Source organism: Varroa destructor, unplaced genomic scaffold (assembly GCF_002443255.2).
Source record: "Varroa destructor unplaced genomic scaffold, Vdes_3.0 BEIS01000002.1, whole genome shotgun sequence".
Classification (NCBI taxonomy): domain Eukaryota; kingdom Metazoa; phylum Arthropoda; class Arachnida; order Mesostigmata; family Varroidae; genus Varroa; species Varroa destructor.
Window position 1 is genome coordinate 26,734,105 of NW_019211455.1, and position 18,196 is coordinate 26,752,300.

At 43.7% G+C, this 18,196-nt stretch overlaps 1 protein-coding gene across 4 annotated transcripts in view; it reads right to left on the reverse strand.

Moving 5' to 3' along the window:
- LOC111245144 (serine/threonine-protein kinase DCLK1) overlaps nucleotides 1-18,196 on the reverse strand; it is a 92,852-nt gene that overhangs the window by 55,588 nt on the left and 19,068 nt on the right. The window contains exons 1-2 of one of the 4 annotated variants that reach the window (XM_022793091.2): nucleotides 8,637-8,656; nucleotides 5,455-5,513 (exon numbers count right to left, since the gene is read on the reverse strand). The exons of 2 other annotated variants lie outside the window; for them this stretch is intronic. In XM_022793091.2, the coding sequence (XP_022648826.1) occupies nucleotides 5,455-5,513; nucleotides 8,637-8,641 (64 nt within the window). In that variant the 5' untranslated portion in view covers nucleotides 8,642-8,656. Of the gene's footprint in view, nucleotides 1-5,454; nucleotides 5,514-7,899; nucleotides 7,926-8,636; nucleotides 8,657-18,196 lie in introns of those variants that run through there. One more of the 4 variants, XM_086980420.1, reaches the window with a different exon arrangement.

Consider the following 18,196-nt stretch of genomic DNA (forward strand, 5'->3'; position numbering starts at 1 on the left):
TTATCGCTGTTTTCTAATTGAGACCCTTGCGACCAGTACTCCAACAAGAGCGAAACTACACAATGTTTTCACTTGGATTTATGGTCCTCAGTTTTTTTCTAAGCGACTGTCTGAATTATAATAATAATGAGCTCAAAATACACAGAGCTGGGCTACAAACAATAGCCAGCGGTAGAAAAATTCCTGGTTCTAGCCGAAGGATGATGTGTTTCACTATAGACCTGTGTACGTTGCCAAGAGACCAATATGCAACCGCTGACTCTCAACGTATCTTTCTGTTTGTTTTTTTCTTATTTTTTTTTTTTTAAATACATCCTACACCTGCGCTACTAAACCTTTGGAAGATCGAATAGAAGGTATAGATCAAATAGACAAACTATGGTAAACAGGCGCGAAATTATTACGTTCTCAAAATTAACATATGTGTGACTGTTGGTTTTATAGTAACTGAAATTGTCCTCCATTTTCCATACAACGATACATTTTACTTGCGGTTCTGATGGTCCATCAGCATGTAATTCATGTACAAACGATTCCAACACTTCAAGCGTGAACTGATTAACAAACAAATCACTGTGTCCTTTAACAATAGTAGCATGAGAAGCAGCCCTTGTAGGTACGATTTCAGGGGTGCCGGTAGATCCTGAAGCTAATCCAAGGTAGATTTTTATTCCATCTCAAGCATCTCAGGCGTTCAAGCGTGATCTTAACATCAAATGCGAGCTAACAACGGTCTAAATAAATGACGTCCGCTGCAGTCATTCGATAGTGTGGCTCGAGGTGGCTGGTCCCGTCTACTACGAAACAAGTCCTTCGAAGATAGGAGGATTGTCCTACACGTATTCAGTAGGCAAATTCGTTACCATTAAGTCGCCATGGAAACAGCATAGAACGGTTTACGATTGCTCTTTGCAGAGCCCCTACCAGACATCCAGGTACTGTCTGCTTGCTTATGTGTATTGATAATAGGCTCTGTCTAGTATAAATAGAAAAGAAAACTACGTACCCTGCTGTGTTTTCCTATACGCTAGCGTAAGCGTTATTGTGATAAATGCCACGTTATGTTTTAGATAAATCTATGCCACTTTTATAATTTACTCAGAGTTGTTTGTGGTTAATTTTGCTTTCTTTGCAAGAATTGCACTACCGATGTGTGTTGTGTTCAAGCATCGCGTAACCGTCCGCCCAACGGCTACGCCGACGTTTAGCGCCAATGTTTAAATCGTTGATCAGGTCGAATCTGGCGCTCACCACAAATGACTTCAGAGGCAGAAGGCAAAGCCGAGACAACAGGTTCATTCGTTGGCGACGGAGACATACATTCGCACCCAGTGGACGGTTGCGGCTTACCGCTGAAGCGACATTGTGACCCACAGATCGACAGCACCTACAATAGCATTACCATCTTTGCATACCTGGGATCCGCAAGCAAAGCAACCAAACACAGACTTACACGAAATCTATGACGACATCTCTGTGTGGTACCGATGTTAGCAGCGATCAAAATTACGACGTCGTCGTCGTCGTCTTCATTATCGCTCGTTGCGACACTGACACAGAAGACACATTGCGCGCCACTGAAGATCTGTCATCGGACCCAGTTAGAACTGAGCGACAACGCATTTTCGAGCAGCAATAGGTAGTCATAATTGTCACAGTGTCGTCAATCTTACTGACTCCAACGACACTTTACTGTCGTGGGAATTATAACGGTGATCGCTTAGATAACGTCATCACCACCTGCGGTACTAAAGTGAGCATTGCTGTCATCACGACGTTCGTCGGCAGTGTAACAAATTGAGTAAATACGCGAACGTTTTGGTTATCTACCTTTTGGTGACATGATCTTGACTCCATGATCGAAAACTAGATTAAAAAAAAATTACGATAAACAGGACAAATGCTGTCCCACCAATAAAACAAAATTTGTCTATTAATCGTCATAATAACCTTAAATCAGTAAGTTATAATGTAAAAATGTGTCAATAAAAATTGTAGTGCTCGTAATTACCGTTATTGCTGCGGGCGTTAAAATCGCTCTTCGACGATATCAGGTCGTCGTGGTCATTGCTGCCGTTAGGTGATCATTAATTAGACGATAACTTTCCTCCGAAAAGCGACTGCTCAAAACGTTGAACTTTACCGAATCAATCATAACAGAACCGAATAACTGGCCTCTGTGCGGCCTCCAGCGAACAGAACTCCACAAATAGGATAAACCTTCTTCGCTGGCGAGAGAAACGGCGGACGGATGCTTCGAGTTTTTGAACGATCTCGACGAGGCAGAATGACGTCAGGGTCTAAATTAGGATGATTGCTTAAGGCCATAAGAACGAAAAACCCCACAGCCACTGATATTTCCAAAAGTTCAGTGGGCGCCTGAACAAAAACAACACTAACAGACTATGTAAGCATCAATGACTTAAGTGCATCGTTCCCAGCAGAGCTGTCGGACAAATACGTAACCCGATCTAGAAGTGCGCTTCATTGTATTCATTTATTTCAATTAAAGTCAGTCCACCGCCATTTTTCCTTACCTATACGTAATATAAAATTAACATAAACGACTTCCGTCAGAATGAAAAAATACGGTAAATGTTCAATCGAGATTGTATTGTTCTAAGGCGGCAACCAACATGTTACGGATGTTTAATATATTTCAGATCATCATCGTACCGAACTGTTCGTAAAATTCGTGACCGTTTCTTCGTGTGAAATTCGTTTGGGTCGGGAAACGTTACGGAGCTGTTATGACTAGTCACTATATATATATATTTGAGCGAAGTTTGACTCATTTAGTGTGGCAAAATTAATGAAACGTCGCATTTTGATTACGCTGATTCTTGACTAATATTTCTCGCGGAAATGTTAGCTAACTAGACATCGATATCCTTCCTAATAATAGTACGAGCAATAATACGAGAGTAATATGAGTTTCACGGGCAACCCGGGCGCAAGTCGGTGACAAACTCGAGGGAACTCTCACAGGGTTCATTGCTAACGGCCACCGTTAAGCTGTAGCCAACGACGCAGAACATCTGTCGGAATATGGACGCGTAGAAAAATGCAAGGCCACCTGACACCTCGTACATCGACAGCATATACTTGTTTTGGGTGGAGTCCTGCCACAGCATCGACGATCGTCGTTGGCATCTCTAGATGCAGTCGACTACGCGCACTTTTCGAAAACGCGAACGCCATCGTCCCATCGATTTGCGCAATTTTTTTTTCTGTGCAATAATGGCAACAGTAGCGAACGCGGAGGCGGCGGCAACAGCAGCAGCAGTAGCAACGAGCCTCTCAAACGATTATACAATCGCCACCGTTTGGGCGCGCATTACGTTTTCGAAAGGAAGCGGACAAACATCGAAGGCACGGAGACAAACGCCTACGCCGAAAGGCTGCACGAGCTACAGCAATAGAAAGCACCGTACTGCACAGTGTGCATCATGCCTCGCCTCCTACCCAACGAAATTCTCGAATATCGTTGACGCTTTACGTATTGGTTACTGCTGTCCACGTTGTATCATCAAGTTTGCCACACAATGGCAAAAAAAGTATCAATAGTGCTATTTACATTTTATCGAATCGTATCGTATCGTTGCACCTCTCATCCGGATGCAATCGACACCGCCACAAAATGCGAAAGAAAACCATTGTGTGTGCTTTAAAACCAATTTACACAATTAGTAAAAACAACGAAAAGGTAACGCCTGCTGTGTCCATCAAAGATTATACCGTGACCTCTGAGGCTACCCGCTGATTTAATGGAATTATAATGGAGGAGACGTAACATGTATTGTTAAGATATGCCTTATATTATAATTGCAATAATGTGTTCCTCGCATGTGGCGTAGTGGCTATTCATCTGCTCTATAAAGTCCCTCCAGGCTTTCAACGGAATACACTCAAACTCTCTTCCTATGCATGATCCAGAAAGACGTCAGGATCAGGGCTCGTCCCTCTTCTCTGTTCTTTACAAGGCGTCCTATCTTATCTCCTTGCACACAGAGTGGTTCCTACCCCAACGCCACCGATCACTGGACTAAGGATACACACATTTTCCACTCACCGTGCTACCGTATTTACGGATTCTCAACTGGCAATAACGTCAAATTGTTAAGCAGCGAGCTCGCACTAGTTTGTACGCGGGCTGATGTGAATCTTGCAACGCGCACAAGAAAAAAGGGGCTTACATAACAGGAATCTCGCGTAACAAGAGCAGCGAAAGCGCACCCCTAAGGAGCCAAAGGAGGCGGCCCTAAAAGCAGGAAAACAAAATATAGGACCAAGAACCGCAACGAATGAGCGCAGGGAGGAGAAGATGACCGAGCGAAACAGGCAAGGTTGGATCTTGCTGAGCAACTACAAAAGAAACGAAAGACAAAACAACTGTGTTCTACTTGGCAACGTAGAAATAGGACAAAAACGCCAGTGTCAAAAAGGACAACACGATACATCAGCGGGGATGTAGAACAGACTAGTGGTCGTAGTTCCCTAGCTTTCGACTTGCCGGTCGGACCTGCCGATCGCAATCGAAGAACCCCTGAAATAACCATTTACTTATTCCATTTGGGCTATTCGGGCAGAACGAACATACTTATTCGCCGAGGTGTCCAAAACCCGTTTGGCATTTCGAATTTGGCTGATGGAGGTCGGTGGAAAGGGCGCTGGTACTTTGTAGTCATCGTTTTTGATGAAACGGATGGAAGCTGGCAAAAATCTGTACGAATCCGTTACTAAGGGCAGAGGATAATATGACCCTGTCCATCAAGCCTCCGGCCAAGTTCCCTGGGCATCGTTGTTCCAACAAACGGTCCGAACGTACATTTCGTTGCGCAATAAAGAAATCACGAGAAAATATAGGCCGCTCTCTGGTTGCGGCTGGGTGGGCTTTCTCTTTCCATTCATTCGTCTAGGCCGGGTTAGACTGACCGTAGTTTTTTCGTGTTCTGAATTTAACGTAATCTCCTTTAGTTGTTCAGATAAATCAGAAAAGGATGCAACAAAGCGTACAATGTCCCAGCCCATTCTCTCAGAGACAGTACCATTGGAACTTACGATGCTGCCGAGGCCGCCGTAGCACTACCGTATATCTGCTGAGCTATTCTACGTACATCATCATGTCAGTCTGTGGGCAGTTACAATTGTATTACAATGAGTTGCGTCTGCTGCTTTCACACATCAAAACGATGCTGCTTAAAGCGAACTTGCAACTTCCTATCAGACTAATAAAGGTACTCCATCTATATGAACGTACTGCTATTGGAAGTTATTACCTGGAAATACTTGGTTTTAGTTACTTTTAAACGGATTTGTTAATGCAGTTAATGCAGGAACAATGATGTCCGAACGATAACTCGTTTCAACATAGTTAACACCATCAATGTGCTCGGTTCACCCTGTAGCATTATCACATTGATGCACTAGTATACGTTAACTAAATTATGTTACCCGACCGAAGGCCAGTAATCGTTCTGTGTATACTTTCTGCTCGTGTTTCGCTCGCTTGCCTGGAAGCAAATAGACAACAACAACAACTTATATTAGAGTGAAGAAAAGATAAAAAACAAATGCTTTATCAGCAATAACCTAATGTACTAAATATGTAACACTATCGCAGAGCAACGACCTCGGACGTCAAAGAGATTAACTAAGCGTCATAATTCCTCGCCTATCGTGGACTTAATGAAATAGTCCTATTTCCTGCAGAAAGACAAGATGGCGCAGGCAGCTAGTTATGAATTGTATCACTGCGCTGCGCACATAGGCCGGTCGATGGAATAACCGCGTTGTCTATGGTACGAAGACGCAACGGGAGTGCGACCGGCGACTATGAGTTTTTATTATCAGATACCAACAGTAAATATTAATGTGGGTTCCCTTCTCTATTTTCTTTCCGTGTCTGTTTTGCTTCGTGTAGGAGTGTCCCTGTTTCAGCTGCGACTCTACAAGATAGTCTGCGGAAGCGTACTTCAGCCGAACATCACGGAATCAGATGCGGTATCGCTGGTGATCATTAATGGTGATCGTCTTCTCCGAGACGAGGATAGCAAACTTCACGACGCTCATAGGGTGGGTTAGCCCCGAAAAAGGAATACCCCAGGATGTACTAAAGCACAGACGCCAAGGCAGGCTAGCTTCCCCAGGGCCCTTACACGGAGAGGGTAGTGGTTCATTTATTTAGTTTCGTCATTCATGAGCGGGAGCTAGATAAACGCCACTCCTCCCAAACGGGTTTAACTCACCGATGTGCTGCATAATTCACGAGCTGGTCTCTTACGCTTCTCCAACTTCGGCTACAACCTTTGCAGCGGAACTGGTTTCCCGTTGATCTTCTACATGATCGTAAAAAAGTTAGCTAGATACACTCGACTTAGTGAGCTAAGTGTGAACGTATTTGAGCTAGTACAGATAGTTGTGTATGTGCCGACATTCTGACGGCCTGCGTATGAGTGTTAAACGTAGATATAGTCTGAGCGTGACAAACACATGCCAAGGAAGATGACCATGCATATGTCTTCATCCAGTTAACCACCTTACGAAATAGACTAAATGAGAGCTCTCCCTTTACAATCGACAGAACTGAATCCTCTCGTTGTTTAAGATTTGATTCATTTGACTAGAGAAATGCCTTCTATAGCGGGGGGCACTCTTTTTAGGACCTCTAGTGTCTCTAAGGACCGCACTGCGCCTTTATCCACATTACATCTGGATGGTAATTATAACGGCCAGAAACACAAGCAATTTCACATAAATTAGACAAGTATGAAACTAGATTCAGGCCCAACACTTATACAGCCTCTGAACGAGCTCTTCACGGTTTGACACTGGCCGAAATGTGTTGCAACCTCAGGCTGTTTTGCGACAATTGTACGACCCTGTCCCGTTATTGGTTTTCTAGAATTTTGCTTTAGCGATACATTTTGCGTTTGGTAAGCATGAGTTCTATAATACTAATGTCTTTTGCCTTAACTTACGTAACCGAGGTTTAAAAAAGTACTTTGTACTACTGGCAGTCAAACATCAATGGGTATGGCCTGTATCGAAGCACTTCAGTCGACAAGAGTTTTATGCCTAGCACCGTAATCCGTCAGACGGCTGGGTCTCAATTCGAAACCAATTATGTCCACGTTCGAAACGCACATCGGTACGTGCTTCTCAAATTTAGCGAACAACCGCCTTACCTGCTGCACCACCAGTGAAATTTTGTCGACAGACTGTAAAAGCCAACCCAACTCCGGCTATAGTAACACCGTCAACCAGATAACAACAACTCTGATAGTAATCATAATGGTGAGGTACAAACGAATGATGATACGCACAACATGTAATAACATTGAACTTCATCTCTCGATTACACGCGAAGCGACCTGTTGTTACTGGTGCAGTAGAGAAGTTTATTAGGGAAACACGCCCAGGGAAAATGTACCCACAATGGCCAATCGCACATGGCCAGGCCATCATCACGACCATATTCAATTTTGCACCGCGAAGCAAGCGTACAGCCCTTGGCGCTGCTTGCGTACCACTGTGCTAACCCTATTGACCTATTTGTAGTAAACCAATGCTATAAATACAATAAACCTATAGCGAATAAGACAATATGATTTAATGGCGGTCCTGTGCAGGACCTATAATCCGTAGCAGACGCTGATCGCTGTTGTTATCAACGTCGTTTTGAAGCTGCAGTCGTCACAAAAATTGTCTGGACTAAGCTAGGCAGTTTTAACAGCCGACCTCAAGGGCTGAACCAAATATAACGGCGGTTGGTATTAAGCAAAATAGCAACAATGGTTACATTAGCAGCAACAACAGCGACAGCAATAACAACAAAGGCGACAACAAAGGGTATAGCGCGACATAATGCTCTCGATAGTCGATAATGCTGAAACTCACCACGTCTTCATATTGCTAGCCGCTTACTGATTCTATTTCACCATAGATTACTCATGTTGCTACGCGTGTTGTCGACGCTCTTGTCATCGTATCTTCTTTGCTATTAGTTCGGTCCTGATGGTCTGATCTTATTCGCGATATGACCATCCTATAATGCCAATATGACATCGGTGATGCATGGGTGGCGATGACGGAGATAGTTAACACTTTCTGATGCCCGACTCGTCTGCTTCCGATGCTGCTAGCCATTAAAAAGATCGGCTATCTAAGGGAATGCAGTAATGAAAATAGAAGCATAACATAGTAATACTGGCGTCTTCCTTTTTTCGATAGATTGCCTGCATCTGTTGTGCAGTAACAGCTGTAATTATTCATCAATTGCTCGGCTGACAGAGCATGTACATTCCTTTGATTTAAAATGCGATAACGGGACGATATCGGTTGTTGGTAAACAAACCGAGATACGGTAACTTATAGGACATTATCACACTGGGTGTTTTCCCGTAGAGGGAAAGCTGCATGCGGAAAAGCATAGTCATTCAAAAATTATTGTAAAAAAAAAATTCAGCCTCTCGAGCCTGAGCATTTTTCCCTAGATATTCATTCGATATTGCAAAAATATTATTATATTCAAAAATATTGCAAATACTGAGAGTGAGGTCTAGATTGCATAACGGTAACACGCAACTACCTGTTTACTATAGTATGAAACACGTAAGAATCGAATATAGGTATACCTCATATATATCCCATGTGTTATCTCATATAGGACCACTGGCCTACTAGCTTAGCTTGCTAGCGACGGTTGATTTTGACACGCATCACCAATTCCCTCCACATTTGTTCATTTCTTCACAGCAACATGAGCCACAGCAGACGCCCATTCTATTACGTATACACGGTACGTTCCTATCCACTGTATCATCTTGTATATTTCGTTAGTAAGTCGTTAATCACTAGGCAGATTGGTTCTAGCAGACATCAGTGATAACAGCGCGGTTGTTAGTATTAGCAGTATCGCACTCCACAATCCGTACCCAGCTTGATAAATAAGACAATGATTTTTTGACAATGCAAAGTCAGTTTTCGTTTTTGTCTTGTTTTAGTTCACACGAGTGCCCATTGATTCAGCCGCAGCTTTAAAGCAGGACCAATTCATTTAGGTCAAAAAGACACTATGGACGTATAGCAATAGCATTAATGGCCATATTGCAGACCTCGTTTGTGCCCTCAACAAAGTAGACTGGCCGTTTGTACAGAGATCCGTATCGTGGTCGCTATTCAAGATCGCTTCAATAAGCGCTGTCAAAGAACTACTATTAATAGTGTTCGTTCGCAGAACATGCACGCAAGGACAGAGATACGAACACGTCGATGGTGTTAACGGTCTCTCTAGAACGCTGGTCGAAGAAACGCTAGCAAGAGGTACGTAGTTACGTGCGCAAACCTGTGTGCGCGCCTGCATGCACACGACGAAGCTGCATGCCGCTATTTTTGCGACTATGGCGTGCATGAGAGGGCAAGAACAAGAAAGTTTTCCAACAAAAGGTTTCTCTACTTTGGGAGAAATCGGATGATTCCTCCCGAAATAAAGAAAGTTTTGAGCGGTAGAGTACCTAAGAAAAATCAGCAAATGATGACACGCCTCGATACAGCCGTACGGATCCTGTTCTCCCAACACACATGCATACGCAGTGCCGTGTACGCAAATAGTATACTGGGTGCCGGTCAGCTGTCATTGTACTTAAACCGGTTCGATTTGATCATACGGCAGAGTCGCTGCTAATGTTATTGCTGTTGTCCCTGCGAGGAGGGTGGCAGCAGTTTCCATCTCGCCCATGGCTGCGGCCGGCAAAGTATAAGGGAGACGTCGACCCAGCCATTGACGGAAACATAAGCAAACCCTATGGTCCCTCCCTTCTCCCGGTCGTTCGAAGCTACGGACCAAATGAACAAAGAAAGTACACGATTGTCGTACAGTGGTCATTGGCATGACAAGGAACTCAGCCGCATAACACTGCTTGTTCGCTCGAGCGACATAATCAAAGAAGAGCTGATGCCAATACGAAGCAGCAGTAAGAGCGAAATGGCCGGCAAGCAAGAGGGGACACAGCCTGCATTAGCGGCAGAAGCAGTAGTAGGAAAGACAATTTTAGTGACTGGAGCAGACGCGGGGATATTTGAATGACGCTCGGAATAAAACTGGATGCGGATTGGTTGCCGGTTCGTCGACATTACCAACTAGTTTCGACAAATAAGCAATGAAGGAAAACGTGGATAGCCTTTCGCGTCCACATCCAGCAGTCCCGTCCCCGCACGGCCATCACCAACGGCTATAACGAATACATCCTTTGGGAGAATACTGGCCGTAATATGGTGCCATGATATGTTATATAGCGCAGCGTGACGATGGTGACCGCGGCGATCGAAGCCCACTGGCGCCAACAATCCTGGTTCAGCCGCCGCATGCACATGCATATACAGATAGGCGCACGTAAAACCGACAGCGTCGCTACGCCATAGTGCCGCACATCGTCACACGCAATAATATAAAGAATTCCTCACGAGGAATGATGACCGACCAACGGAAAGAAGTCACTTATTCATATACGGATGCACAAGCATCGCGAGTGCCCCATCCAACACACAAGGTGTATATCGTTCCGTTGATCTTGTTCCTATCTGTACCTACTCATAGTAACTAACTGAAAGTGAAGAAGTGGCCAAAGCAAAAAGACGCAGGTTAAGTATTTTTTATACTATTTATTTATATTTAAAGTAGTTGAGCAACATTGATGCCAGCAAATATGCAAAACGCGCACAGAATGTGTGCATTTTATGCAGGACTTACTTGACTTACTGATATTTACGTATACAAAAATACATAGGCCGCTGGTATCAATAATTAATCAATTCATAGAATCAATAATTAATGGTGCCGATGACAATGATTTACCAGAATAGAAACAATTTTCTCCTTTCAAGCTAACGGACACAACGCACGTTCGCGGTACCACTAGCACAGAAAAAAAAAGCCCCTTCTATACTTGGTTAACCATTAACAAAAATTACGTGGGAACATCTTGAAACGATATCTACCGCTGCTTTATCACAAGGTAATAAACAACGCGTCGCCAGTTGTTTTTTTCTTCGAAAAAAAAAAAATAAATAAATAATATCTCGACAAATTCTAGGCATTTCAGTTATGTTTTCCTTCCTGCCTTGACGTGTTTCCTTCGTCGCTATTGGGGTCAGGATAACACAGTCATACCTTTATGACACACGTGTGCTACATTGCTAGTAGGAGACGCGTTCAGTGCGAAAGTCTTCCAATTCGTTGTTCCCGAATGATGATAGCGTGGATTCTCAAATTGTTCGATCCGGAGTAGCCATGAACTTCTTGCCAGTGCTACGTAGATTCTCTGGCAGTCGTCCGAAAGAAGGAAACGATGTCGGTTCAACTGAACTTCAGTTATTACGTTGCAGGTGGCGGGAGATGCACATAACAAAATTCCGAAATGCCAGTTACCATATACTAACCCGATGTGTATGCGTAGGCATTATAGGGGCCCACTAGAAAGAGCATTTACGGGTTGGGATTGCGAAGACGAACGAAAATCTGTTGTAGAAAAAGGAAGACGGAAGCAAGGAGAAAGAGCTTGCTGTCCCATCAAAAAAAAAGGAGGGTAATACTCCTTCAGTTATTTTCATTGGCGTTTTTTTCAAAAGAGCTGAGGTTTGTTTTATTCTTCTTAGCAACGTAATCTGCGTTAAGCTGCTGTGTGTTACATGCCGAAGATATATAAGGGATTTCCAGTTTCACCTCAATGCGTGTCTTGACGCTGTCTCTTTCGTTCTGTTTCTGGTTTGATATGTGATTCAGATTTTATTTTAAGGCACTAATCTTTTCGGAGGAACAGGACGCTGTGGTGCCTATAGCAGTACAATCTGCTGCCGTAAATTCGAAACCCAGAAAGATGACCAACACCAGGATGGAAGTGGGCTTAACTGAACTCCGCATTATCATTAGGTGGCCTGCGCAGCGTCCTATAGTAAACAAACGCTCTTAAACTCTTTCTCTCATTAATTTTACTTCTACTTAAAAATAACGACAACGACAACTGTGCGTAGGCCTTCCCAAGATAATTGTTCTGAGAGATTACTGTTATAGCAAGTCCTACCGACTCGCGGTGACGCGTACTTTAGTTGCTTTAGTTACGATGGGTGTACCTTTTAGATAAAAGGTCACGCACCAGCTCGACCGCTAGCAAATATATTGTCGTTCTCAAAACAGCTACTGCGTCAGCTGAGTGCTACCCTTACGACGAGGTCAATAGCGTCTAAAACCCGTACTGATAACTACTTCTGCTACTGGTCAGCGGATCTATCCCTCGCTCTTTTCATACTATACAGAAGTAATGGTTGCAGTGGTTAGCTGGATGCCCCCCGTGCTTCTGTCCCACCGTTACTCCCCCTTCCCTATCATGACCATCCTTACCGTCCGTGCTCAATGCAATGCTGTTCGGGGTAACAACGCTGTTGGCCTATTGTCATTTTTCCACAGCATGACAGCGCTACACTGCAACTTAGTGGACTCTTGGTGGAGCGTGAGTAGGTGCCAGATGGCTGTCAGAAGGGAAGTGCTCAGGGATCAAATGGCTAGGGAACGAGGGATATCAAGCGATAGAGTGAAGGGAAAGTTAGGCACCTAGGTTTCTATTACCGACACACTGCATCTTTTCATTCTGCTGTATGAGCTATAAGCAGTGAGAAGAAAGCTTTGTCGCTATGTCTAGAGTGTTGGCATTGGAGGACTAAAGGCGGCATGAAGCCGAGTGAGTGGCGATGTCGTTCTACAAATCATAAATCTCATTCAGTCCCCTGATGCCTATAGCTTTACCCACCTTTCGTTTCGTTCTATTAAGCTTTTACATCGACTCGCAAGCTCGAAGAATGGCAACGAGCGACTGGTCCCTGCGCTTGGTAACAGAACGCCTTCACTGGCTTCCCAGGCGTCACTGCGGCTACCGAATTTGCATAGTACGAGCGGTTTCAGTTTAGGAACTTCGTTCCTGAAACCTCACTAGCGACAATAGCAGCAACACCGATTGAGTGTGATTGCAGAAGCACCAGCAATAACAGCGCCCGGAGCCTGTGGAAGTGTCAAAGATACTGGCGAGAGGTTGCTACTTGCAGACAAGCAGATAGCACCTCCAGATAGGTGGGCACCTCCAGAACTCCGAGAGATCTATCTTCAGCGTACTCCTTATACCATTTATAAAAGTTCTACTGCTACTTCTCTTGTCCACGAACTTGAGCAGAAGGTAAGAATCGAACGAAAACTGGAAAGGTAGAAGAATAAGAGTCGTCTGGGAAGGAGTAAAGCACTATGCCAAAGTACTCTGCTCGAATCGCCGTCGCATGTTATTTCTTCTAGTGCAGCTCAAGTCGATCCCGCTGCTATTTCCATGGCGGGAGCGAAGATAGCAACAGCGTCAATATCTAATGTAAGTAAAGCGTAATTCAGGTTTGGCTATTGGAGCTTTAATCCCGAATATGGGGTGCCTCATTCATCAGTTGGTTAACGAGGCATAACGGACGAGGCAAGCTTAGTTATCCCTAGTAGTCGACTAGCTATCTTAAGATACGCTGGCGAGTCGTTATCAGCACACCCTAACCTTAGTAATAAGACCCACGGTAAGGTATTTATATAGAAGTTCTTTGCAATGTAACAATACGATGTCATATGTGATCTACAGGATTCAGACAGATTATCGGTGACAAACATCCTGGTAAGTTTAGCTAGGCAACTAGAACTTGTATTAACTACCAGCTTAACTGATACAACTCAACATTTAAAAGATCAGAAAGATAGTACAAGTTCCTTATTAGACAACAGGTCCTGCCAATTCTGTGTTAGCTGTCCTATGCAATATTATATATATATATATATATACACTCTTTATATACTCTCCGAGGCAAGTACGCAAGTTCATTAGTTTCAGTTGTAGTACTAGCCAACCGAGTACACATCTGAACCATCTTTAGGCCCAGGTCTTTGTGCCGATTTCAATCTATCACATAGGAGCGTGATGATCTCCTAACCCGGTGACATGTTCCCACGATTCGTAATCAAAACGTCATAGTCACCAATAACGTCATTAGACATTATAATTGCCGCTTCTGCCTGTCCAGATCTCCGAGTTGGTCGGTAGACTACTTTCTCTGCGCTAAACGAGCGTGACACGGTAGCACCAGGTTTATATGCACGCGTTTGAGGCTTTTTAGGTCAAATTCAAGACGCGTCGTAAACGCAGGCTACTTAATTAAGTTCTTAACCTCTTTTCTGCTCGCAGTTAGCCACTGACGCATCATGGCGATAGGTCGGCCGTTTACAGCCGAGTTCAGTGTATAGCCATGTCGTAAGTGCTCATCGTATCAAAACACAGTTGCTATCTGTTACAGGTAAACCTTATCCGTTTGAGAGTTTCAATCAGCAGAAAGACGAATATTGAGTGTCCTAAACGATGGACTGTCATTAATAACGAAACCAGAGCGATGAAATTGGGATAGTTTTCATTTGATGATTTTTGACATTCTTCTTTATAACGCTACAGTTTAGGTCACAGGGTTGCCCCCGCCCCCCAGAATCTTTGTGTTGCCTGATTTTTTGTCTTACGGTTTTATTCCAACCCGATAAAAACGTTTGACTTTACATGTCAGCATTGGTGGCAGATCTAATGTACGGCCACGTATATTAGGCAAAAACATTGCCGGGCTGTTTACGGTAACAGACATGCGTTTATTGCGCTGCCAGACAATAACCAGGCTTTTCAAAACAAATCCGCCATAGCGAATAACACAGTATTGTTTTTATTGCTGAATTGGTGGTATTGAACAATTCTTAGCCAAAAAAGAGAATCCAACTTTTTGCCTACAGCTGACCGTTTAAGTATTGCCAACTTTCATACTGCTTTTGAAGAAGATGAGCAAGAGTTTTATGAGACGAGCCGGAAGATCCTCGATAGAATTTACATTTGATTTCAAAAATTCGCCAAAATGTCTTAGAAAGCCGTCTTTTATACAGGATTTAACGGGTTTTTTCTAGAGAGCAGAGCATCAATTGGGTCGTCCAAATAAGCTTCAACGGTTAATCCTTTCGATATCTTTTGTGCCTCTGCTTCTTTGACCATTTGGAACTTTTATACTTTGGGGACTTGTAACCTGTTAGCGGCTCAAGATTTAATTCCAGTATAATATTTTATAAATAACGTGTTGAAACGCACTTTAGCGCGGTAATTGCACTGGATGGTGGTCACATTGACTCAGGACAATCGTCAAAAATAACTCTTTCGCATAATAACATGCAAAAAAATCGTTGTTTCTCTTTGAGTACAATTTTAAAATTGAGGCTTAACAAATATTTGCAACTTAGCCACACCACCGTGTATATATATCGAGACTGAGGGGGGTGAGAAGGCCAAATCGAGTCTCAAACGGACTGAAGTCATGGAGCGGGGAGCAAATTATTGTCAGGTTATGCGCCACCGGGGCAGTCCACATAGATTAGCCTTCGCTGGAGTCCTCCGTATGCTGCTGCCCTGTTGCAGGCCACGGCCGCTGAAAGACGTCCTACCAATGTAGGGTCGAACCACAGTTACCAACTAGGAGCTTCTAATTGTATTATATCAATTTTTGCATTTCAGCATCACACACACTTCTCATGCCTGAGCAAGCATATTGCACGTTATGTCAGAGAAAGCGCTGATAATGAAGTAACTCATGCGTGCACTCTCAATCGTATAACATAAACCATTAAATAATAATTATAAAAAAATAATAATTACAAAAGCAAGCTGTTGCATGGACAAAAATCAAAGATTGAGATATGTACTATACTGATTCACATGCTTGTTTTTATATATAAAAAACAATTTCTTCTATTTTATGCAACCATGTTTATACATATATCTGTTTTGGAATATAGTCGTAGAAGTTTTTCAAGGGCGTTAGCCTATTTCGGGCCGGCCGGTCTCTTCAAAATTCAATATCAAATACAGCTAGGAAACGGTTCATTATAACAACTCCTTTAACAATCGAACAGAATATCGGCACCGTCAAATCGGCATCCGGCATAGCAGTCAGCGGTTCGTGTCCGAAACAAAACAATTGAGGAGTATGTTTTATACCGCCTGTTCCAAAGACCATAAAAGAAAAAAACATCTAGCCGATTTGAATCTTGCTGGAAAATAATAGCCCTGAACATTCGTACAATATCATTTGGCAACCGCGCATCAGGAAACCAGCAAATCTTATGGAACGTAATTTAATTTCAGCATTCGATGAAAAATCGAACAATAATCACCCCACCTAGATGACTGATTGGCATAAAGCACTGTAAGAAGCTTGTGGAATGTGCGAACGCACTAGTCCTATCACGTAGGGCCTCTTTCCTGCCCCCATTAGCACGATCGCAGGACAGGGACGAGGGTATAGTAGTTATAGTTCGTTTCACTGTACACAGGTCAAACCGGAAGCAGGTCGTCTCGTGTTGCCGTGCCGCTACATGATAGACGAAAGTAAACCAGACGACCCTTGCTGGCCTCGGCAGCTTCTATCGTTCGTTGGTTGGGCCGGTCCTTTCCCAGTGATGCTGGATCAGACTCGCGTTAACACCGCCCCGTAGAGGCGTATATTGCAATACAGCGCCAATTGTATAGCTACACGTAACTCTCTTTGTTTCCCACAGCTGAGAGCAGACTGACTATTACCAACACGCTTCGCCTAAATCTAACCTCTTTTAGTTCTTAGTATCGTTGCCATGACGAGAGCTCATACGCATAAATGAACCTGACTATCGAATTTATATAGCACACGAAACTGTCACCAAACGCACGCGTTACGTCAACAAACTGAACATTGGCTGACACGTAATGTTCAGTAGTCCCGCTGGGGGTCCTAGAGAGCGAAGCAGATGTCACAGACGCCACAGATCATCGCACACGAGCCAAAGTTATGGCCGACGGCCGACTGGGTTTGTCTGCATGAATGTCAACCTATTTACCAAGAGGTACTGAGAATTGTTGGTAGCCATATCTGAGTTGGACACAGAACATATTATGGCGAAGTGGGCTGCTGCGTACAGTTGCTGGTCATGGAGCACTTCTGGGTAGAAAAATGAGGTGACAACGTTTGTCGTTGAGTGCTGGCCTCGACACAACCCTATAGTTGCATCCGGTGGCTTAGAGGATGCTATCGGGGAGTGGCAGGGTGCAGAAAGGTCACAGTCGAAGTAGCCTAGTGCAGAGCAACTTTGCTACCTATGCATCTCTGTTGTGAGACTGTTGTTGAAATGAAGATCATTGACCGCCATATGGGTCAACTATGTGAACAGCTCGGCTTAGAACGTCGTTAGCCACCTTTACTGATAGTTAGATACCGCGAATAAACGAACTCGTCAAGGCAGGAGCACAAAAGAACACGAAGTAACGATTAACAAAATTGAGGACAATCAACCAAATAGGACTTCAAAATTGGTATCATTGTGAGCGTACAAACAGTATAGATTACAGTACGAGTGCACGTATCATTCATCCATATTCCAACTTCCAAATTAAATATATATATTTAATTTGGAAATGAAAAAAAACACACACACGCTGCGGATTACACATGCACTCGTGCTGTAATAATTTGTACTCTCACAATAAATAAAGTAGCGTGACAATTAGGTGCGAGAAAAGCGTGTTCAGCACGAAAATTCTAGAATAGCCTACACGTATAACGTGCGTACGAGAGGTGCCGTTTTGAGATATAATTAAACTGTACCATGACGTGTTATGCCCCGTCACGATCAAATATGATGGGCAAACATAAACAATTATACAGTATGTTGTTCAATGCTTGAGTCCTACTTGATTTAACCTGAATGCCATGCTGATGGGCTTTCGTACGGGCTCGACACGAGGTCGGTTCCTAAATAGAGCAGGAGACGCTCAAAGGGGATCAAAAAACTATAAGCAGGTCAATTAGGAAGCGAAAGAACTAGAACATGAGGTGTCGCGCCCGTGAATAAAGGGGCGCATGCTGGCAGACGAGCAATATGGTTGATAGTATTGCAGGACGTCCCCTCGGTACGGTAGAGCTTGCTCTGAGACAATGAGCTGGGTAACTTAGCGAGGTGTATCAGTAACAGTGACAGCCGAAAAGCTGGTAGTGGTGCGCCGCCCGAACATATATCAAATCGTTTTGTGCTCATGGCTACGTTTTACTCGTCAGAAACTTTCTTGGACACACG